The following is a 23,511-nucleotide window of genomic DNA, read 5'->3' on the forward strand; positions in this document are numbered from 1 at the left end:
GGGTATGTTTTTGATAAGAAACCTAAGAAGAATAATCTTTGCATTTTTCCCCACTTTGGTATTTTAACCTGCTTTTGGCAGAGGTAAGAGGCCACAAAAAGGCTGAGTTTGGTACATAGGCCACTGAAGCCCCTTCTCCCTGCACTGGCTCATGGAACCACTACCTGTCAAGAATACCCTTTCTTGGTTAACACGTTTATAAACCCTGCACAAGGTTGTTATGAAGACTAATGGAAATGTGTTCAAAGTGCTCAAACAAATAGTAAGTAAATCATTGCTGGCTATTTTTTTTCTCTTTTGTTTAAGATCAGGACTCAAACTTAGTGTCTGATGCTTTTTGCTCACTGTTGGGCACCTTACTGCCTGATCCCTGCCTCCAACTCGTACTTTTACTTTTCTAACAAAGACACTGCATCTTCTGGTAAGTCAGGCTGTCTGCTGGTTAAAATACAGCATTCAAATTGGGCAAGGTAATATACTCTGCTTTTAGTTTTATTTAGTTTTTCTTTGCTTTGCTTTCTTGCCTGACTTGACTTCAAACCAGGATCCACAGATCTAAGCTCCTCTAATTGGGTATGTAGTACCAGTGCCTGGACATTTTTAGCTTTACTATTAACTCATTGTCTACTTAGTGTAGATATCTACCTTGATATAGGTATCGACCTTTAAGTTCCACCAAAAATTTGTATTGGCAATGCTGAAAGAATGCTGAGATATTTTCAGAGAAGGGGAGAGTTGATTATGCAGTCTCATAGAACATTCTGAGGAATTTGGCTTTTAGTTTTACTACTCAGGTTGCATATAACCTGACTAATGTTTGCTTGCTTAGAGTTGTTCTCCTGGAGTTAGGAAGGGAAGAATAAGCGATGAAACAGAAGGACTAGAAGACACTGCAACCCCTCCAGGTGAGAGCTGATGGAATCTTGTGGATCCAGAGGGTAGCAGTGGAACTTTTGAGAAGAAATTACCTTTGTAAATCAAACGCAGCACTGTGGATGAATTGGTTGTGGGAGATGCAAGAGAGAGAAAGAGATGAAAGTATCACTTATACCTTTTCTTTTTCACCTGAGTTACTGTATGGATGAAGCTGCATCTGTCTGGGAGGAACAGTTGTGTTGGAAGACCAGAAATTCTGTGTAGTTCCTGCTTAGCTGAAAAAAAGATGATTTAATCATCTTTTTGATCTTGATGCAGCAATGTTGCATCAAGGAATTTGAGCTATGAATCTGGAGTTTGAAAGCAAGATCAGGTTAGAGATAAATATGTACACATCATTCATACAGAGGCACTATTTAAAGCTACAAATGGGCTGCGATCACCAGAAAGGAAGTCTGACAGAGAAGCACTGAAATCAGAGCCCTGGAAATATGTGCTCCCAATCGCTGATGTCTCTGGAAGATTGAAAAAGGAGCTATCATCCTGTAATGGCCCTTGATCATATCTGATGACTTTGGTCTCAGAGTTGTAGAAAATGTAAGGTCTGCTTAAACTGAAGGACATTGTGGGACCGGGAGTTTGGCCTAGTGGTTAAAGTGCTTGCCTAGCATGCATGAAGACCCAGGTTCGATTCCTCGGTACCACATACATAGAAAAAAGCCGGAAGTGGTGCTGAGGCTCAAGTGGTAGAGCTCTAGCCTTGAGAAAGTCCAAGGACAGTGCTCAGGCCCTGAGCTCAAGCCCAGGACTGGCAAAAAAAGAAAAAAAAACTGAAGGACATTGTAAAGGCCTCAGAATGGACAGAGTTGCTCTCCTGACCCCTTGTCTCTTCTCCTCCTTCCCCTAAGTTTATTTTTCCTGTTGGTGATGGGTCTTGAACTTAGGGCCTGGGAACTATCCCCAAGCTCTTTTGCTCAAGGCTAGCTCTCTATCATGTTGAACCACTGTGCCATTTCTAGTTCATTGACAGTTAATTGGAGATTAGAGTTACACTGACTATCCAGCCCAGGCTCGCTTAGAATCACCGTCTTCAGAACTCAGCCACCTGAATAGCTAGAATTACAGGTGTGAACCATAGATGGCTGGTGATAAAATATTCTCTTACCACTTGGGAGCCATAGACTCCAAAAACTATATTCAAGAAATATAGTACACCCTAGGAAAATCGTTGTCTCCATCTTGCTTTTTAATTTCCTAGGCTTCTTATCCCATACCATGGAAGGAAGAAAGTTACAGTTTTGTCTCTGTCTATTGGGGCATACTTTTTTGTTCAAAGACATTTCTTCACAACTAACCATTCTTCATCAAATCTAAACATACAAATAGACAGATGGAGCTCAGACACAGTGTCTAGGCTCAGAGTTCAATCCCTAGGACTAATAATCCAGTATCATAAAAACTAACCCTCAATTAAGATATGAACAAACAATTTGAATTGAAACTTTATAAAGACAGAAAAATCACAAGTAAGCACATGAAAAAGGTTTCTGTGCTTATACAAATAATATATAGTCACGCTGAGATATCATTTCATACCAACTAAAATGGTGAAAACAGATTGACAAATAATAGAAGAAACTGATAATGCCAAATTCAAAGGTAATACAATACTGTAAATTCTTTAATCTATTGCTGGTTAGGAATGCAAAATGGGAGAGCCACTTTTGGAAATAAATGGCTTCTTATAGCAGTAAGCAAATGCTTACCATATACCCAGAAATCCACATTTACCCAAGTGAGGGTAGGAATCTTAGGGTCATAGTTACACCTGTACGCTCATTAATAGTGTCTACATTCATAAACAGCAAAAGCCAGAGACACCCTAAATGTCCTTCTACTGGTGAGTGGTTAAAGTATGGGACCGATTTCTGAAATTAATAATAAAAAGAAATTACATGGACAGAGACTAGCAGGTGCAGTGTAGTAAATTCACAAGAAAAAGCTAGACATATAAAGTTACATGCAATAGGAATGCTGACAGACCTTCTAAAGGACAAACAATAGACCAGCAGTTGTCAGAGACAGAGGCTGAGGACAGGCATTTACAACAAAGGGCACAGATGAACATTAGTATGGGAAGAGTCCTCTTTCTCTCGATTTCTGGACTTAGCTTTCATTTGTCAATATTCTTCCATCAATGATTACCAGGCAGAGTAACTTCTACCACAGATAAATTACATCCCGGCAAACCCGATTCTTCAAAAGTTAATAGCACTTATGTACACTAACAACACACAGAAAGGAATAGAATAATAACACACCAGAAGAAACAAAAAAGAAGCCCCATGGCTCCTTAGAGTTGAACTAACTACCACAAAAAAGTCAAGGGGAAGCGAGTTACCATATTGAAGTCTTCCCCAGAGGGGCCATGCAAGAGCTTGAGTTGTTGAGGTCCTCTTTCTTTCATTTGCTGCACCCAGGGGCACTTTGAACAAAGCCAGTGATGGACTTGCTACAGACTGGTTGGCTAGCACACTGGCCCCACTGAAAGTTGACCCAGTGTAATGTACTATAAAGTGTCAGCATACAACAAGCATGTTGTATTTTTAGATCTCAGACTCAGAGACTCCGTGTATGGTATTTTCACAAGGGGTGAGGTTGACCTGAAACACCACAGGCAGACTCTCTGGAGTAAAAGAGTTTTAACTACATGTCAGCAATGATTAGTTACAAAGGGAAAGAGAACTTGTCCCACTTGACACTAAATGACAGAACACTGTGACAGGAGCTAAAACCTGGGGCATGGGGGGGGGGGATCAGTCCTTAAGACAAGAGACTGGTTCCCAGTCGTGTTAGGGACAAGTCTTTTGATTGCATCTTTTGTTCTACGAATAATAAAATCCCTACCCTCAAAAGGCTTTTTAGGCTAGTCTCCTCTATTTTGGCCTGTATGACCTCCAAAGTACAATTTGCAGCGTTAAAGGAATCTGACCTGCATTTAATATTTGGTTTCTCTGCATCTCTGCAAAGTGTATTCTGGAGTCAGAGCTGGGGTATCTCATTATCCAGCTATAAATCAGGTATAGCATGGACCATGCACTCTATAGCTTTTTTTTTTTTTAAAGACCTGGGTAACAGGTTAAATCCTCTTGAGTTAGGAATCTAGCAAGGCTATTAATTGTCGGGGCTGGCAATCTGTGAAATGTCAATGACAGTAGTAATACAACTGCAAGGCTGAACATTCAGCTGCAACATGGGTCCCTGCCATCAAGGCTGGCTTTGATAAGGGGAAGCAACAATGATAATAAAGTGGTCATTGTTGTCGTCATCATCGTCATCATCACCACCATCATCATCACAACTCAAAGCAGTATACGTTCCATTTCAGTTATGTGAAGGAAATAGTAGACGCTGTAGGAAAGCAGCAGATTGTAAAATGGACAGAGTTGAGCATCAACATGGATCTGCCCTTGAGTCCAGCCTCCATTTCTTTGTAAGTAAAAGCCAATGGAGAAATTTCTTTATTGGTAGAGGACCATTGTTTGTTCCACAACTTAGACCTGTGAGCTTTCACCGGTGGATGGAATTCAGCACCTTGCATAGTATGCAGGACCTGCCAATGCCTGGTAGTGGTAGGAATAAGTTTGGGAACAAGAAGCTGTTTTTGCACTAGTGTGTTGAGTGTGTTCTCAGGGGCAGGGCCTAGCTGGAGCTAGGAACTTGGACGTATAAACAGTAAATAAAAGATTGGGAGTGGTAAGGAATGAAGGTAGATAAACTTGGACAATAGCCTGGATACCTGTAATTCTAACTATTCAGGAGGCTAAGCTATGGAGGTCACAGTTTGCAGCCTACCAGTACAAGAAAGTCTGAGAGACTCTTATCTCCAATTAATCTTCTAAAACCCAGAAGTGGAGCTGTGGCTCAAGTGGTAAGGCACTAGTCTTGAGCAAACATCTCAGGGGCAGAGCTCAGGCCTTGAATTCAAGACCTTCAACTGACTCCCTCCCCCACCCCCCAAAAATAGATGATAAAGCCCAGACTAGAAAACTATAGCTCTTCAAGTTTAGCAAAGTGGACATACTGATTGGATTTCTTTTTCCATTCATTTTATCATCATACCTACATAACATTTTCCAAATGCCTACAAAACGACAGCCATCACACTTGACAGCCATCTTCACATACCTCCATTTCCACCAGTATTAAGGCAATGTGGAAAAGGAAGTTAAATAACTCCTATTGGCTTGTCTCATTTTAGCCCAGGTCTCCACTGTCAGGTTAAAAGGTTTGAGAAATTATTTGAATAATTCAGGCAGAACCTACAAGGCCTCTTAGGGACTCCTTTTTCCCCTTCTGCTACTTTTGCCCCAATTGCCAGTGAATCACTTCAGTCCTTTCTAAGCTTGTCTACTTCTGGTCTGATTATGTCTTTAAGCATTGGACCTTGTCACTGAAATAAATAGATCATATAGAAAGCAAATACCAGTAAGGAAAGACATTTTCATTTCAAATGTGGGCATATTTAATTCCTATGTGGACTATGCTTGTGCAAAGAGCAGATTCAAAGTGTGAAAGATGAATGAAGGCAGTCAGAACTGAGCCCTTGTCAACTTGGAAGGAAATCAAGCTCACTAAATGGGAAGGAGCTGAATTTTTCTCAAGAAGAGCTCATATTAGCATTTATTGTTTAGAGTGCCTTTGGAAAACAGCTAGAATACTAAAACAAAGAAGAACATGATAGAGTTAAAAAAAACACAATATGAATTTATATCTTCCTCATTAGATTTTTTATAATAGAAAAGCATCACTTTGCCTTCACCAAAAAGTTGCGCGGGGGGTGGGGGGGAGGGTGGACAGGGGATATGAGATAAGATGTTTTTATGGGAAAACCCTGACTTTTTTTTTACTTGTTTAAATGAGGGTGGGATAAATCACAGAGTCCTATAAATGAAAATTTCATCCCATAAGACCCCCTCTTTGTGTGTGACTGAGCCTAAGTCCACAGAGCGTGTGTTTGGGCCCAAATATAGAGTAGTCTCAGTGTGGTTGATGAAGCTTGTCGGATCTTATCTTAATGAGCTACAGATCCTAAGACAGAGAAGGAACAAAACTAAGCTGTGTGAGCAGGTACACAGTGTCATAATTGGATCAAGCTGAGGCAGTGGTTGGGCCTTCAGTACAACTGTGGATACAAATGAGAGGGCTGTCACTTGCAAATGACTTGCTCTGTTTCAGGTTTTCACTTCAGTCTGTACAGTTGTATGTCAGAAGGAAAGGAAGCCAAGAATTTTTCCTTCCTTTATTTGCTCTCCAGAATATTACTCTTTATCTACCCTTCAGCAAATCTGACAACTTGGCACATCGTGAAATGTTTGAAATTCCTTTATTTTCATGACTAGACTGTCTTGGAGCTTAACAGCCTTAAGTGTGCATCTAGTCACTTCTCTATGTTGCATTGAAATTTTCATTACAGTTTCTATGATTTGTCAGCATTCTTAAGAAGTTCTAGGGACAGATAGAAGCTGTGTGCTATAGAATGAGCTTTGTGGAACAAGTTAGCTATGGTAATCTAAAGTATCAATAGTATTTCAGTTATCTGCAGCTATGTAACCAATGTCCCCAAATTTAGAGGCTTTAAACTATCATTCTATTATTTATTATCATTCTGCGTTGTGGTGTGGACTCAATGGTATATTTCTTTTGCTCTGTGGTATCTGACTGTCAGGACTAGAGCATAGAACACGGCTTCATTACTCTCAGGACTGGTGATTCAAGGGAATGCTTTCATCAGGTCTCCATGCATATGGTGGACAGGCTTCCCACTAACATCACGGTTTCAAAGAGGTCTGATTATTTCCCAGTAGCTCACTTCCTAGAAGCGAGAGGACAGATTTCTTGGTCTCCCAGGCTGTGTCCAGCACAGTTGCTTCTGATACATTGTAAGGATGAATACACACAACAGGACCAGTGGATTCAAAATCAGTTCAATCCGTTCTACATCTTTGAAGAGTTGGGACTGGCACATGTGTGTGGGACAGGAAGGTGGGTAACTTTAGAGAGCCTGTGGAGACTTCCCAAACTGTTTAGATTGGACTGAGAAGCGCTGAGAGTGGGATTGCTGCTTGTCATTGGTTTATACAGTTTTGAGCACATTTTTTTATTTTCAGGTTGGTGTACAGAGGGATACTGTTACATTTGTGCCGTATTCAGTACATTACTTCTTGAACATTATTACCCCCCCTTTTTTTCTGCTTTCCCTCTCCCCACCGCCACCCAAGTTGCAAAGTTCATTCCAAACATATTGTCCCGTGAATATCGATTATACACTGGTTTACCCTTTCTTTGTCACATAATCTTAAAATTTTCTCTTTTACTTCCCTGATTCAAATAAACAAATATATATATATACATATATATATGAATCCTCATCTATTAAATGAGCATATATATATATATATATATATATATATATAGAGAGAGAGAGAGAGAGAGAGAGAGAGAGAGAGAGAGAGAGAGAGAGAGAGAGAACACCAGGTACTGAAGTCAGACACAGCAACAACAGTGAATAAACCATAAGGGAGAAAAATAACAAACAAATCACATAGTACGTTGAAAACAACAACCACATGGCTAAATCTCTTGTTTCCCTGTCCTGGAGTTTATTTCACTTAGGCTCATCCCATATGGGCATATACACATAGATTAGCTATTGAGTTGAACACATTCTTTCAAAGGTTATAGAACCTTAGGCATCAATTGGGACAATGATTCTTAAACAACTTCATAAAAATCCACATTAGGAAATACTTTATATCATAACGTAGTACACACACAGACATTACACACACCTATTTCTGTAATATAAGATATATTGCATATTTTTCATATATTCCTGCAATATAGTATATATATTTCTTTCACACACGCACATATATACATATAAGAAACAACTTTATGACACAGTGTTGAGTCTTAATATGTGCACTGGACTCTGAAAGGGTTGTTTTATTATTGTTTCATTTTAAAGAAAGAGTTGCTCTTGACCCATGAAATTGATTTTATGACATGCCAATGGGTTTGCACTGCGATTTGAACACTACAAATCTATTCCTATCTGCTCATTTAATAGATGAGGATTCATGAGACTGGACAACTTGTTACAGACAGAAGCATAGAAGCAGGTCTCTGGATTCCAACTGGTGCTCTCTGCTCCACTCACTGCAGAGGCAGGTGGGGAGTAAGCAATTTGTGAGCTAGTTCTTTATTTAGTTTATACTTTCTCATTCTGGTCTCTGCAAAACTATGTTTGAGTGGGGGACTTTTCTCAAACTACATTTCCTTTTTCATTTTCCTACACTCAAATCATGCTCGAATTTTTCAAGCCAATAATTTGAAGCAAACATATAGAGCACAAATTATTTGCTGCTTTCTGACTTGCATTTTCTGTTTTAGTTAGTTTTGATGTTTTACCCTTGTCATAATCCTAGAGAATATGAGAAAAAGAAACTCCCACAAAGTGAGCACACTTACATAACAATGCAAAGCAGGTTGACTAATGCTACAGAAACCCAGCAGAGGGTTACCAGCAGAGGTGGGGAAAACCATTACAGATTTTTCTTTTTGTTGTTGTTGTTGTTGGTCATGGGGCATGGACTCTGGCCCTGGGCACTGTCCTTGAGTTCTTTAGCTCCAGGCTACCACCCTACCCCTGGAGCCACAGCCCAACTTGCCATTTTCCAGTGATTAATTGGAGATAAGAGTGTCGGGGCTGGGAGTTTGGCCTAGTGGTAAGTACTTGTCTAGTGTGCAGGAAGACCTGGGTTCGATTCCTTGGTACCACATACCTAAAAAAAAAGCCAGAAGTGGTGCTGAGGCTCAAGTGGTAGAGCTCTAGCCTTGAGAAAGTCCAAGGACAGTGCTCAGGTTCTGAACTCAAACCTAGGAATAGCAAAAAAAAAAAAAAAAAAAAAAAAGAATGAGTCCTATGTTCTTTTGTGCCTGGGCTGGTTCAGTCTCCTAAGTAGCTAGTATTACAGGTTGATCACAGATTTTGAGGAACAGGAGTAGCTTCCAGAAAATGTGTTAATGTATTGCTGTCTAAGATCACAGTTTGATTCCTTTCTTCATCTGTTAAAAAAAAGAAGTTAAGCAAATGAAGGAAATAGCTCAACTCTTTGGTTTTTTAGAAGGACTGAATGAGATCACACATGTTAAATGCTAACACTGTGCCTTAGAGTTGGTACACAGTGGATGTTAGCTTTGGCTGGTCATCTATGTCACTATCAAAAGACCAAACATATGTGCACTTTCTTTTGTGTTGGGGGATATTAAAAGTTGGGTTAGGGCATTGATTAATATTTTAGAAAGGCTCAATGAATGTTTATTGAGTGCCTACTTTTTGTCAGGCATTGACTGAGTGCTGGGAGTATAAGATAAATTAAAAAAATACTTAGGAGCTTGCTATGGAATAAAAGGCAGGTAGTGTTTAAATAAGAAGCCTGGTTTTATTGTGGTGTGGTTCTGTAAGTCTGTTGTTGGCAGGGAAGGAAGGAAATTGTGGTTAATTTACTTTTTAAATTTCAAAGTAATTACATTTTTAAGAGTTATAAAAGCAGGGTTTAAAATAGACTATTAGTGGATTTAGTATGTCCTTGTTTCTGGACAATTGGGTAAATGCCTAGTAGTGGAATTGCTGGGTCATAGGAGAGCTCTATATTTAGTCTTTTGAGGAACTGCCATACTGCTTTCCATAGTGGTTGAAGGAGTTTGCACTCCTACCAACAGCGTAGTAGTGATCCCTCCTGGCCACATCCCCTCCAGCATCTGTTGTTATTAGTTTTCTTGATCCTGGCCATTCTAACTGGAGTGAGGTGGAATCTTAGAGTTGTTTTGATTTGCATTTCTTTTATGACCAGAGATGTTGAACATTTCTTCATGTGTCTATAGGCCATTTTTATTTCTTCTTCAGAGAAGACTCTCTTTAAGTCTGGCCCATCTTTAAATCCACTAGCACAACAATGTTCATTGCAGCACTATTCACCATAGAAAAGATATGCAACCAACCCAGATGTCCTTCAGTTGATGAGTGATCAACAAGATGTGGTATTTGTACACAATGGAATTCTATGCTGCTGTCAGAAAGAATGACATCGCCCCATTTGTAAGGAAATGGAAAGACTTAGAAAAGATCATATTAAGTGAAGTAAGCCAGACTCAAAGGAAGATAGGCTCAATGGTTTCCCTCATTTGTCATAATCAGTAGAAACTTTGGGCTCTCCTAGCAGAGATTTGCAGTAGAGCAAAACCTAGATACATAAGGCCATATAGTATGATGCTAAATGAAAAGACCTCTAGGATATAGAAACAAAAGCCATTTGATGAGTGATTGTTGTCCTTAATGTACTATGTTATCTCTCCTCTCTTTTGCTGTCCCTTGGTTATCTCATATTGTTAGAGTATCTCACTTTGTTATCTGATATATTGGATATATTTGTATTTGGTTATTTGAAATTGGATAGGGAAGGGGGAAAAACAAGTGAGGGGTGGGGGGGGGAGGGAAATGGGGACCAAGGCATGAGAAAGGGTTTCAATGTATGTGAATTAATGCACCTTCTATCCGGCGAATATAATGTAACCCTTCTATTAATTACAATAAAATATATGAAAAAAATAAAATATTATTGACCATTCCATTATCTTTATTATTAACTTGCTTTCTCTGTCATTTTTTAAATTAATTTCAGGTGTGTTTGGGTGGGAGTTTAGATATATGTATTTCATTACAATGTAGGTATAACCATCTAAGACTTCGTATAATGTCAAATATTTGGCTCAGAGTTGGAGAGAATGTTTATTGAAAGGGAAATTGCCATTAAATGAATGGATGGTGCTACATTTATTAGCAGAACACTTCATTTTTTATCTTTTCAACCTTATTATTTATTTTGTTGCTAAGGATTGAACCTAGGACCTCAGAAATACCAGACAGACACCATTTTTAATATCAAGCTTATGGCCCCAAATCATTACTTTCCTATTGGTGACAATTTTATTAAAGAGAATTATTAATGTCAACCACAACAAAGCTACTATTTCTTTTTTTTCCAGTTCTGAGACTTGATCTCAGGGGAGTGGGCACTGTCCTTGAACACTTTTTACTAGAGCTCTGCCACTTGAGCCACAATGCCACTTCCAGCTTTTCCTGTGTGTGGTACCAGAGAATTGAACCAAAGGGCTTCCGGCATGCTGGGCGAGCACTCTACCACTAGGCCATGCTCCCAGCCCCAACGCTACTATTTCTTGAGTGTAACATATGTGAGGCCCCAAGTATGTCCACAGAGCTCTCTCTCTTAATTAATACTGGAGAGATAAGTGGAGTTTGCAGTAAGTACATGATCCTTTCGTGGCAGGATTTTGGTGATGGTTGATAACTTGTGTTTGAAGACCAGAGACCTGCCATAATTGTGTTTGCTGACAGAGTATAAAATAAAAGGTGGGAACTGGAGGATAGGCATTTGTTGTACTAATTCTCCCTTTCTTAATCAGAAACCTGAGGAAATTGGAAACGTGAGAGTGAACTGGATGATGCAGAGGCTGTGTATTCATGTCAAGTGTGAAATTGTGTGTGTGTGTGTGTGTGTGTGTGTGTGTGTGTGTGTGTGTGAGTGAGTGTGTCTGTGTGCATGCCAGTATTGAGACTTGAACTCAGGGAATTTTACTCTTCTTTGGTTTTTTCATTGAAGGCTGGGACTTTACCTGTTGAACCATACCCGGATTTCTGGCTTTTCTTTTCCTTTTTTTCTTTTCTTTTTTCCTTATTTTTAGTTAATTGGAATTAAGAGTCTCATGGACTTTTCAGACCAGGCTTGTTTTGAACCATGATCCTCAGATCTCATCCTCCTGAGTACCTAGGATTACAGGCCACCAGCATCTCATTTGAGTAGTATGATATTTGTGGCATATGCATATTGTCTATAAAGAGGGGACAAGGAAGACCAGTCTGTACGACCCAATGTTTCATAGAAGAAATAACAAAAGCATTCCAGACATATCATCCAGGCCAATATATTGAAAAAGAAAGTTTGACCCATGCTTTAATTCAAAGTTGCAAGGGGGAACATTAAAGACCCTTTGACTCTGATAGATCATTAACCAAAGCCACTAGCCTCCAACAACCTTGTAAAATAACATCTTTGAGAACAGGATCTGAATATTCATTTGTCTATTGCTATATTCATGCTCCCTTATAAGAAAACACGGAAGTTGGGTGTGGTGGCTCATGCATGTAATCCTAGCTAATCAGAAGGCTGAAATCTGAAGATCAAGGTTCAAAGCCAGCCTAGGCACTAAAGGACCTGAGACTCTTATCTCCAATAAGCCTCTAGAAAATGGGAAGTGAGGCTTAGCTCAAGGGTAGGGAGGTAGCCTTGAGCTGGAAGATGAAGAAGAAGAAGGAGGACATGTCAGTGGAAATAAACAGTATTTCATAGGGGAGGGAGATGCTGTTTTTCCAAGCAATTGCATTCACCTAATCTGCAGCAGTAACATAATACCAAACTCCCACTCTAAGTGTTGTTATTCCTGACTGTTTTTTTGAGTTCCATGTTCTGTGGAGTCTATCTTGTCATTTAAATAAACATAGTTTCCTTTAAGTGTCTCATAAGTATCTGTCAACTTTATGAACCTTGTAAATAAATAACGTTTTTTTCATGTCACTATCATATTTGCCTAATGTCAAAAGTAGAGAAATCGATCAAAAACAGGTGAACGCATAATGAACTATAATAATTGTTATGTCTAGAAAAAAAATCAAGCTATTTAAATTCTACAGAGGACTAATGGTCTTTCAGCCTAAACCAGGTAACCTGTTACATACAAGGTATATCGGCTGCAAGAGAAAGCTACAGTATTTCTACCTCACTTGTCTTTCTGTTCATTTAGATGGCCTGGTCTATGTGCAAACCAAAAACTTGGGGAAAAAGGATGCTGCGAGATGGAAAGAGGTTGGTCCTAGATGATGATGGCAAATTATGGAATTCAAAAAGCTAGAAAAAAGAATTTCAAATATTTTCCACATAAAGGAATGATCAATGTTTGAGGAAATGTATAGGGAGAGGTGTATGTTTATGACATATACCGTGGTATTCCATAAATATATGCTGCTTTTAAAATTTTGTATCTTGGAGTTCAAATAGAATGGGATAAATAAGCAAAAACTCAGTATACCTGACTGCCTTCATATCCCACTTTTGAATCTTTGACTTTACAAGACTGGTCTGTGTATGTAAAAATACTTTGTAAACTGTAAAACTTTTAAATTATCTTGAGGTGCCTATTTTGTGGGTACTAATACGTAGGAATATTTGTATCATCTAGGTAGACATTAAAAGTTTTTTTAAAAAAACCTCTGAAAGTTAATGTTATCGCTCATGACTCGTCATTTCCTTCTGTTTTTCTTGTTTCTGAGGCTGACAGCCACCCACATAGCAACCACTGGCTCTCAAAGTGGCCCATCCAAATGCCAGATGGATGCATGCCAATGTCGGGAAGCTGAGATTGTCCAGAACTTTTTCATAGGAAAACCTTGTCAATGACAAGTGTTGTTTTGTAGTCTGAAATAATTTTTTCTTTTCCTGTCTCTTTGATTTTTTTCTCTTCTCACCTGGGAGACACGGTGGGAATGGCTTACTAATTATATCCTGGGAACAGTGATGCCAAGTGCCATGAGTCCTCATCTTTATGCACCCTCACTGGCTGAGCTGTGCCAGCTGATAGGCTGGTGGGTGAGGCTGGCAAGCAGCCACAGGAGACATTGCAGGCAAGTCTTCTTGTCGCTCCATGCTGGCTTTATAAAACATGATTTGTTTTCTCCAAACTTGTCCAACGTACTACATCCAGAAAGAAACACAAGGAAAACACCCACTCTGCCTACTTTCAACTTTGAGCAATTATAACAATGTTGGTCTTAAATATATGGAAATGCCAATTTTATTTTCTTGAGAATAAGTGACCACCAATGTTTAGACACATGCATTATTTAAAAATGCCAAGTTTTTTTTCCTTCTTTCCTGGTAACAACTTCTCAAGTGGCATCAAGGACTGGCTCAGAGGAATATTCCTTATTTAGAGTCTTGATTGGATCACTGATTAGAGCAATTAATGGAGGAAGCTTGTGGGGCTCACAGCATTTCCTGTACCATATAAAATCACATGAGATTTTACTCAATAGAATATTTTAGAAATGGAGCCTTTGGCTTTAGGACCTATTCTGGCCTCCAAAATCACTCAGCTGCAACAGAAGGGATTTTGACTGTACGCATCATCCATATAATGAAAACACTGGGTGAACCTTCACTAGATGTGTCGGTTACAGGCTTTTTAAGTTCATATGTTATGGAGCTTATAATCAAGGTTGACTCAGTTCTCACTGACTCTTAGTTTCTCCAGAAAAGGATGGAGGCTATTAGAAAATGATGGGGTGAGAGGCATGGCTTGGTAGAGTACTAGCCAGTGAGAGAAAGCATCAAGTACCAAACTTGAGTCTCAATCTCCTATGTAAGAAGAAAAGGAAAGAAAAAAGGAGTATGGTTCCTGGCATTTACCCAGATGACTACAAACCAGACCACACTCATGTTACCAGCATAACAATGTTCATTGCAGCATATGGAATCAATCCACATGCTCCTTCAGTGAATGAATGGATCAAGAAAGTGTGATATATATATATATATGTATATACATACGCACACATATGATGGAATTCTATGCTTCCATCAGAAAGAATGACATGGAAAGACTTTATCAAATGAAGTAAGCCAGACCCAAAGAAACATAGTCTGCATAATTTCCTTCATTTGTAGTAACTAGAATACGTCTCTACATCTACCAGTTAATCCAAAGGATTGTGAAACACAAATAATTACATTTGGACATGATTCATTCAACAGCATTCTAAGCATACCACAGTGAAGACAAGGAGGATATTCTTAGGAGCGGTTATGGCTGTGCACGTGACCATACAAAATGATGGTTATTAAAACGAACTCCAAGAAACTGGGACAAGAGGGATTTTTTCCCCCCTTAATTCTATTGCTTGCAGTGCTTTCTTTTTTCCCCCTGTTTTGATTATTCCTTTTTGTTTCTGATTTTGGTTACCCTTTGTCTTGTATATAAGTTATCTGATTTGCGGAGAGGAAAGTGAATCACAAAAATGGAGGGACAAAGGGTGAATCAATTCTAGTAGTAATACTCACTAAACACTAGGTTGGATGTAAACTTCACCACTTTATGAGAGGGGGGTAACACTGTTCAAAAAGAAATGTACTGATCACCTTATGTAACTAACTCCTCTGTACATCACCTTTACAATAAAATTTCAGTTGGAAAAAAAGAGAGTGATGAAGATCAGACTTGTAGGCTTATGGGTTAGGATATCTTTAGTTTAAATCAGACTGTGTTAGTGAAGAGTGCTGTGTTAACTCATATAAAGAGGGAGATCTCTGACTTGCCATGCAGAATTCCCAGAAGAGTGATTCCTATATGGGGGGCACCTGTGCTATATGGAGAACACACAAGGAAACTGCAGACTAAAGGATTCGAATAGCCATGGGACTGTGGTGGCGATAGACTAGACATTTCCAGAACTGCTGTTTAACGTTAGGCACTCCCTGACAAATAGAGAACTCTACCATAAAAGACATGGAATTTTTCCCGCAGTTGAAGCATTTGACAGTGTACCTAGAATAAGGAACACTGTGGCATGCCCTCCTATAAAAGGAAATATGGGCATCACTTAAAACAAAAACTCATACATAGTGATAAGACATTTTCTTTCAAGGCACTTGAGACTACATTTGATCAAGGAAGGAAAACTTCAAGGGATGCATTTGATCAGAATATTTTAATTTGTTTCTATTAGGCGTAACCCTTTCTTATGGATGAGATGAGCAATGGGTTTTGTGAGTCTGAGCTCTTGTATTTGGAATCATCTTGCGTAAGCAAGGCAAGGAGTCTCATAAGATCCAGTGAAATGAAGACTAGCTGAAATAAACCCCAGAGACTTCTGGTAGACTCACTGATTTGTATTCAGAACACAGGAGAATGACACAGTCCTTGATTCATTTTAATCCATTTGAAATCATTGCCTATCAACAATGCATGTCGTTCTGGAATCACATCAAAGCATTCTATCTATCCTGGCTTTAACCCCAGCCGGAAGTCCAGTGTTATACCCTGATTATCTCAGTATTGTTCCACACAAAAGTCATTAGTAACACATGTCCATTTTCTCAACTGTTGAGCTACAGTGGAGCAGCTCTGTAAATGAAAAGGTGCCCAAGTTAAGACCCTACATGTTAGGATAATTCAGTAACTAATGGTTGCACTGCTAATTTGATTTTACTGCTGATCAGAGATAGAAAGAGAATTGTAATTGAAATGCATTGCAACTGATTTGTAAATGTTGGTACACATTACCCATCATTGTTATGCTATTACGCTATTAACATAAATTAGAACATCCAGCTAATTTAAAACTATTAACTGACACAGGTATATCTCATTTCTGGGGGTAATTATATCTAAAGGGAGGAGTTCAGGCTACATTTTGCATGGCATTATTGTGAGGACTCTTGATAGATAGGGGTGATTTAAGAATTAGAAGTGAAATATCACTGTTTTCCTGCTATTTCTCTTACTTTTTTTTCTGTTATACATACATTTGAAGTATCATATTGAAATGAGCCATGAGCCATACATTTTTCTTAAGAAAATACTTTGGGACCTAACTTTTCTAGTTACTTTTGATTCACTTTAATTTTACTGTTAATTTTTTGTCTCACAGTTTTGGCTTCCTACGGTGGTATTTTCTTCAAAAAGAATAGGAGATTTTAACACACAATGAGGACATTTTATTTTGGTTGCGGACCGGTCATCCTAATACATTTGTATATCAGTGAGTGAGTTGTTTCCCATGATCCCAAGCAAATTAAGACAAAACAATAAATTTGTGTTTCAGTAAGTAAAGGAACTGAATATGTGGGAAGGTTCTGTGCTGGGAAATATTTTTATGTGAACTTTTCATGTGGTCTTTGGTGTCTAATTCAAAGAAAACTGAGTCAGGCTCTTGTGGCTCATACCTGGAATCCTAACTACTCAGGAGGCTGAGATCTGAGGATCTTGGTTTGAAACCAGCTAGGGCAGAAAAGTCAATGAGACTCATATCTGCTATTTACTCTGAAGAGGCCAGAAGTGGCACTATGGCGCAAGTGATAAGGTGGTAACCTTGAGCATAAAAAGCTCAGGGACAGAGCCCAGGCCCTGAGTTTGAGCCCCAGGACCAACAACAACAACAAAAAAAGCTGAAATTGTCGATTTTATGATGAGGTATAAAACCAGATCAAGACCATTGGCTTTTTCTGATTGAGGCTTTGGAAATCTTACTTTCATGAAGTTTCTCTCACAGAGGTTAGATTGTCAATGGTGATTACCATGAAAATACTGAACAAGGAGCATATCTAAAAGTGTTATGTGAGAATTTGCTACCTTATCACCAAGGAAGCCATCTGGAGCAATCCTTTCACAATGCTACATCATCTCCATTTATGGTCACACAGTATTCTGTCAAAGACAAAATTTGGAATGACAGAATATTGTATGATCCTTTCATCTCATCCCGAAGAGATCCATCAGTTCTCATGGAGTCTGTGAAACACCTAGTCTAAAAGTATGCATAAATGGAGATGACATAGCATATGTGAAAAGATTGCTCTAGATGGCTTACTTGGTAATCAGGTAGTAAAGATAGTTGCATACAGACTCAGGGAGGGACTGCTATAAAAATGTTATCATTTATTTAACTATTTGTTTATTGGGTACTGGTACTTGGGCTCAAACCCAGGACCTCATACTCTTACTTGGTTTGCTTGCTCGAAGCTGGTGATAGAATGAAACACAGCTTCCACTTCTGGCTATTTTTGTGGTTAATTGGAGACAAAAGTCCAGACTTTTCTTTCTAGGTGAGTTTCAAACTTGAACCTCAGCTCTCACTCTCTGAGTAGTTAGGATTACAGATGTTTGCTACCCAATGCCGGGCTCTCAATTAGTTTTAATTGTGAAGTGCTAAGCACCAAGCCTGGTGCTAATGTTTCTTTCTAAGTGACAAGTGATGAAAGACTGAAGAAATGTGTGATCAAAATTACCCTAGAACTCCCAGGAAGCTGCTATATGGATGACTCAGACATTCAGGGAATGGGTCACTGCCTGTTTTTTATCCCCACTTCTGGTCAAGGACTATCATGGATGAGCAGTGGATATGCATTTTTATTTTTTTGCCAGTCCTGGGCCTTGAATGCAGGGCCTGAGCACTGTCCTTGGGCTTTCTCAAGGCCAGAACTCTACCACTTGAGCCATAGCACCACTTCCGGCTATGTGGTACAGAGGAATCAAATCCAGGTCTTTGTGCATGCAAGGTAAGCACTCTACCACTAGGTCAAACTCCTGGCCCTTGCATTTTTATTTTTTAAGTGTTTTGTTTGAGTGAGCATGATACTCACACCATAAAGGGTAAAAGAGAACACAGGCTGTATGGAGACCATAACTTCATGTTTTCACATTTCACCCCTACTTCTTTTTGAGACATATATAAATGGCATGCCTTGGAATTTCTCCATTTTTCCCCCTATCAGGGTTCTTGGCTGTGGATCCTTCTTTAGACTCTAGAGAAAAGATCTAGAAGCAATAACTGTGTGAAAGTATTTCTAGTGAAAATACTGATAATAAAAACTTTAAGTACTTCTATTTTAAGAGAAATAAACACATCCAAAATTCACCCAGGACAGAATGAGCTTTGGGAAATGTAGTAACCTGTCAGGATTAGCTGTCTAATTGTTGATTTTGTAAGACTTAAAATTGCTTGACCACCTGCGTGTGGTGAGCTCCTTTTGCTGCCAGCCTGGCTGCTTTGTTAGTATCCTAGTTTGTCAGTATCCCCATTTCCCCTTTCTTCCAGGGAATCATTCCTTTTGGGGCCTGGGTGATGTCTTCCTGCTGATGTTAATCAGGCTCTTTCTTTGTATAATACCTCATGGACATGTGCTGTGGCAAAAGCATTATCTGCTATCCGTGAAGCAGTTTACAGTCTTTTCCTTTTGTCTACCTTTCAAGCTTTAGGGGTAGCCAGTTCTGCTTCTGGCCAGAAGATCCAGATCCTAAGCCAGCACCCCATACTCGCCTTTGCTCAGAGATGGAAAGCTGGAAAGGCTTTGGTAAATTGGGAAGGGCCAAGGCTGGCACCAATATCAGTGCCTGCTTTCATGAGTCAAAGGCTTATTGTTGCTCCTCCTCATTTTAGGAGAGGATCCTCCAGCTGTAGCTGATCACAAAGGCTTAGCTACTTCAGCAAATCCTGGTTGAAGGGAGTGGTATCTTTAGAATGGCTTCAATTTTCCTTTTGGACCAGGTTTGCTGTCCCTCCTTCAACTCATAGCCCAGATTAGTAGCCTGGTATGCAAAGTTGTGCTTTCTTACATGATACCTTGTAGCTCAGATGCTCAAACTTTTTTGAGCAAGTCTCAGATAACCTCCTCACAAATCTCCTTGTTTGAGGCTCTCAGTAAAATGTCATCAACATATTTTAAGGGTTACTTTTGGATGTTCTGTGTGAAAAGCTGCCAGGTCTTGACTGGTCTCGACTTGGGGCTTTCGAGAGAGCTCTTAAAACCTTGCAGAAGCTTTGTCCAGGTTAGCTGGCCAGAGTAGCTGACTTCTGGGTCTGTCCATTCGAAGGTAAAGAGGAGCTGACTGTCATTTACCAAAGGCAGGTTTCACATTGGTTTTCAGTCATGCTAGTTTTAATCTCCTGGAAGGTGATTGTGGCATGCAACTTCAGGGACACTTGAGGGCTATTCTGGTCCTTGGAGATAAAGAGGATCTGTATAACCTGCTATCAATCATTCCAAGTATGTTAATGAATAAAGGGAATTGACTAAAGGAGTTAAAACCTGGGGTTTTTCAGAAAAAGGAGGGGCTAAGTCATCTTCGAGGTTCCTGTGCTCCTGAAGAACTGGGGGATCTGGTTTGGGTGACGAGGCTCCCCGAAGACCATCCTATGAACTGTGGAAAGAAGAAGTGGGTTAAAGGAACCCTCACATGGCCAGTTAGCCTTGAACTCCTGCCATTCAAGCTCACCAGAGGCCCCAGAGAAGGCCCATGAGCACTGGCTCGACTCCTGAAATCAGAAAAAAAGTCAAGCATTAATTCCACTGGGGGTAGAGACTGATGTCAATTGGCCCATATTGGCATTGTCCTGTTGGTCAATGGAAATATGCACAGAGACAAATAAGCAAGTGACCACACAGACAAGCCTCAGGTGGGACGCAAACCCACCCAAAGTCAACATTTACCCAAAGCCAGCACTTTCCTTTCTTGGTCCAGTTCTGGTGCAGTTCAGATTCAATTCGGGTTCATTTTATAAAAACATAGAACACTCACCAGTATAACTGGTGCCAACCTGTTTCAGTTGGAACATGAGACACTTCACCAGTCTGTTTCAACAGGTACTAAGTTCAGTTGGCTCAACAGCCAGGCAATGTCTCACCACCACTCAGGTCCGTGTGTACAGCTGCATCCAGCTCACCCACAAGCCTATCCAGGGGCAGCACACATCAGCCTGTTTTAGCCAGGACACAAAACGCTCACCGTCTGTCTCATCCGGTGCACAAAACACTCATCAGACTCAGTCAGTATACAAAATGCTCACATCCAGAGAAATTTCAACAGACTCCTGCTTCACATTGGCCATGGGAAGTATCCTACTGGGAAAAGCTACCACTCTTCTTTGGGGCTGAGAGGAGTTTCTCTCAGTGGCCACCCCTTTTGAAAGGTCGGGCTCACCCGCCCTGGTTTTCCTGAAATCAAGGCCTGAGGCTGGGGTCTCACTGGGGCCTCCATATGTAATTTTCCAATCATTTTGGGGTCCCATAACTCCCCAGCAATAGTCACTAGTCCTCGGTGAGGAGAGCTGGGAGTCAGTTCAATAGCAACTCAGCGGCTACTCCCCACTTTCGGGCTGATAGAGTAGCCCCACCTTCTATGGGGCTGAGCTTTTAAAGGAGAGCAGGGAGTTTGCCCTAGTGGTAAAGTGCTTGCCTAGCATGCAGGAAGACCCTGGTTTGGTTCCTTGGTACCACATCCATAGAAAAAAGCCAGAAGTGGTGCTGAGGCTCAAGCGGTAGAGCTCTAGCCTTGAGAAAGTCGAAGGACAGGGCTCAGGCACTGAGCTCAAGGCCAGGTCTGGCAAAAAGAATAAAAATAAAGGAGAGCACCACACACAGGTGTTCACCTGGAAAATACCACACGTAGGTGGTCAAGTAGTTTAAGTAGTTTTATAAAAAACCCAAAACAGAATTAGACATCTAATCCTGACCGGTTACTACAAGAAACACATAGCTGTGAGTGATTTCCCATGTGATAGTTCTAAGTTTTCCTACTCCAAGAAGACAGGAAATGAGATGGAGGTTCCAAACAATCTTTATCAAAAGAAACAGAAAGGCAAAATCTTACTTATGATTAAGCTTGCAACTCACATGCATGCTAAACGGTTCTTATCCATGGTGGAATGATTTGGGTTTCATTCTTTTGGAGGAGTTACAAACTCCTCCTGTGCAAAAGAGTCAATAAACTGAGTTCTAGGAGAATAAGAGGCATTGCTTTTTCAAATAGCACACAGTTATTAGGGAAAGGACAGGAAGCCATGCAAGAGGTGGTGGGAAGGGAGAAAGGAAAAGTCCTAGGAAGGCAGACATTGTTCATCCACCATTACAATCTGATAGGCCAGAGAGAGATTTAACAGGGACAGAGAAAGAATGTCTCTTCTATCCTAACCCAAGTCTTCCAGAGGGGGGAAAAAGACAGTCTTGTGATTAAGCAACAGAAATTACCTTCTCACAGTCATGGAAGCTGGAGGACCAGAGGAGGTGCAGGTGGGGTTGGTTTCAGTCCATGTGGCCTGTTTATGGTTGCCTTCTGTGTCCTCATATGGCCTTTCTTCTGTGTGCCCAGCATTGCCTAATGTGTGCCCACATTTTCTATGCTTATAAAGGCACTCATCATCGAGTTAGGGATTGGCTTTGAAAAAAGTCATTTTAATTTAATCATATTTTAAAAGCTATTTCCAATACAATCCTATTCTGAGCTGGTAGGATTTTTTAAATTTTTTTTTTGCTAGTACTAGGTCTTGAACTCTGGGCCTGAGCACTGACCTTGAGCTCTTTTTACTCAAGGATAATGCTCTGCCACAGCTCCACTTCTGGATTTTTCTGTCATTAATTGGAGAGAAGAGTCTCATGGAATTTCCTGCCTAGGCTGGTTTTGAACCATAATCCTCCGATCTCAGCCTCCTGAATAGTTAGTTACAGGTGTGAGCCACTGGCACCTAGCTGAGCTGGTAGGGTTTTTAAATCAAGAATTTAACTGCTGAATTTGATGATGGGATTCACAAAAAATCACTTCCAGAGGCAAACCTACTTGTCAGCTCTCCAGTCTCATGCCTGAGCATCTATACAGAAGTGAGCAGACATTTTTCCCTTAAAAATATTTAATTGGAGCAGTCTTTCTGTAAGGTAGGTTAATGAAATATGATGTCATCCTACTCCCTTTTAAACGACAGGACTCTGGAAGTGTAAGGTTGACGGTAAACTGTTCTGTACCCAAGCTGTGTCCTGACTTTCGGGGACAGCTCTCTCTGCAGGGGACTGAAGTGAGTAGGCACAAAAAATTTTCTGTGAGGCTGAGAGTGGATTTGCGAGAAGGCTGCCAATCCCCCTATAGAGTTTGCTTCCAGCCATCCCTTCCATGCTGCACTTCTCACCACAGTGGAACATTTCCAATCCTGTCAACTGTGCTTTGATTTGACATTTTTTTATAGTCACTTTCTAGCCAAACATCAATGCTGTTCACCATCTTTTGATGTTCAAAAAGTTACACAGTGGTTATGTTTTTATTTTATTTAAGGATTATATCTATTTTGGGCAATCTCTGACAGCTCTTTTCAGGATGGGTACTATAAGAAACTTATTGAAATTCTGGCTTTTACAGAGAATAAAACAAGCCAGAGAATGATTCTGCCTAAGTTGGAAGATAATTTTTTTCTTGTTCCTTTTAGACCTAAATATCTCCACTATAGGTTTACCTTTAAGAATGAGATTTTATATCTTGCTTCCATTTCATACATGTTGAGGAGTACATGTCATATATATATATATATATATATATATATATATGTAGTTTCTTATCTTTTATTTAAAGCCAGGACATATTCTGGACCAAAGCAGTAACAGTATATAAATGGAGCTAGGACATGATAGTTTATCCCAAAGGGGAGACTAATCTAAGATGTGTTAAACTAAGAAGACAGACTTCAGAAACCTCTCACTGTATTTATTTTTATACATACAAATAGTTTGTCCTGTGTCGTGTTGCATGTGAGAGGCCACCAGTTACCCAAGAGTAATGAGAACCTTACATCTATATCATCAAGGTAACTATAAGCCAGCAAGTTTGACTTTTCAATTCCTTTTTTTTAGTGTGTAGCCCTATGCACCTTGATTCTTTCTTGTGGCTTTTGAAAGCCTCTCT

General features: G+C 39.9%; 1 protein-coding gene across 1 annotated transcript in view; it reads right to left on the minus strand.

Moving 5' to 3' along the window:
- Positions 1-19,908: 19,908 nt before the first annotated feature.
- Positions 19,909-23,511, minus strand: part of Dpyd (dihydropyrimidine dehydrogenase) — an 800,444-nt gene continuing 796,841 nt past the window's right edge. The window contains exons 25-26 of the mRNA XM_090333954.1: positions 21,816-21,942; positions 19,909-20,104 (exon numbers count right to left, since the gene is read on the minus strand). Of these exons, the coding sequence (XP_090190080.1) occupies positions 19,909-20,104; positions 21,816-21,942 (323 nt within the window). The remainder of the gene's footprint in view (positions 20,105-21,815; positions 21,943-23,511) is intronic.

The sequence above is a fragment of the Megascapheus bottae genome, chromosome 6 (assembly GCF_031878675.1).
Source record: "Megascapheus bottae isolate mThoBot1 chromosome 6, mThoBot2.hap1, whole genome shotgun sequence".
Lineage (NCBI taxonomy): Eukaryota > Metazoa > Chordata > Mammalia > Rodentia > Geomyidae > Megascapheus > Megascapheus bottae.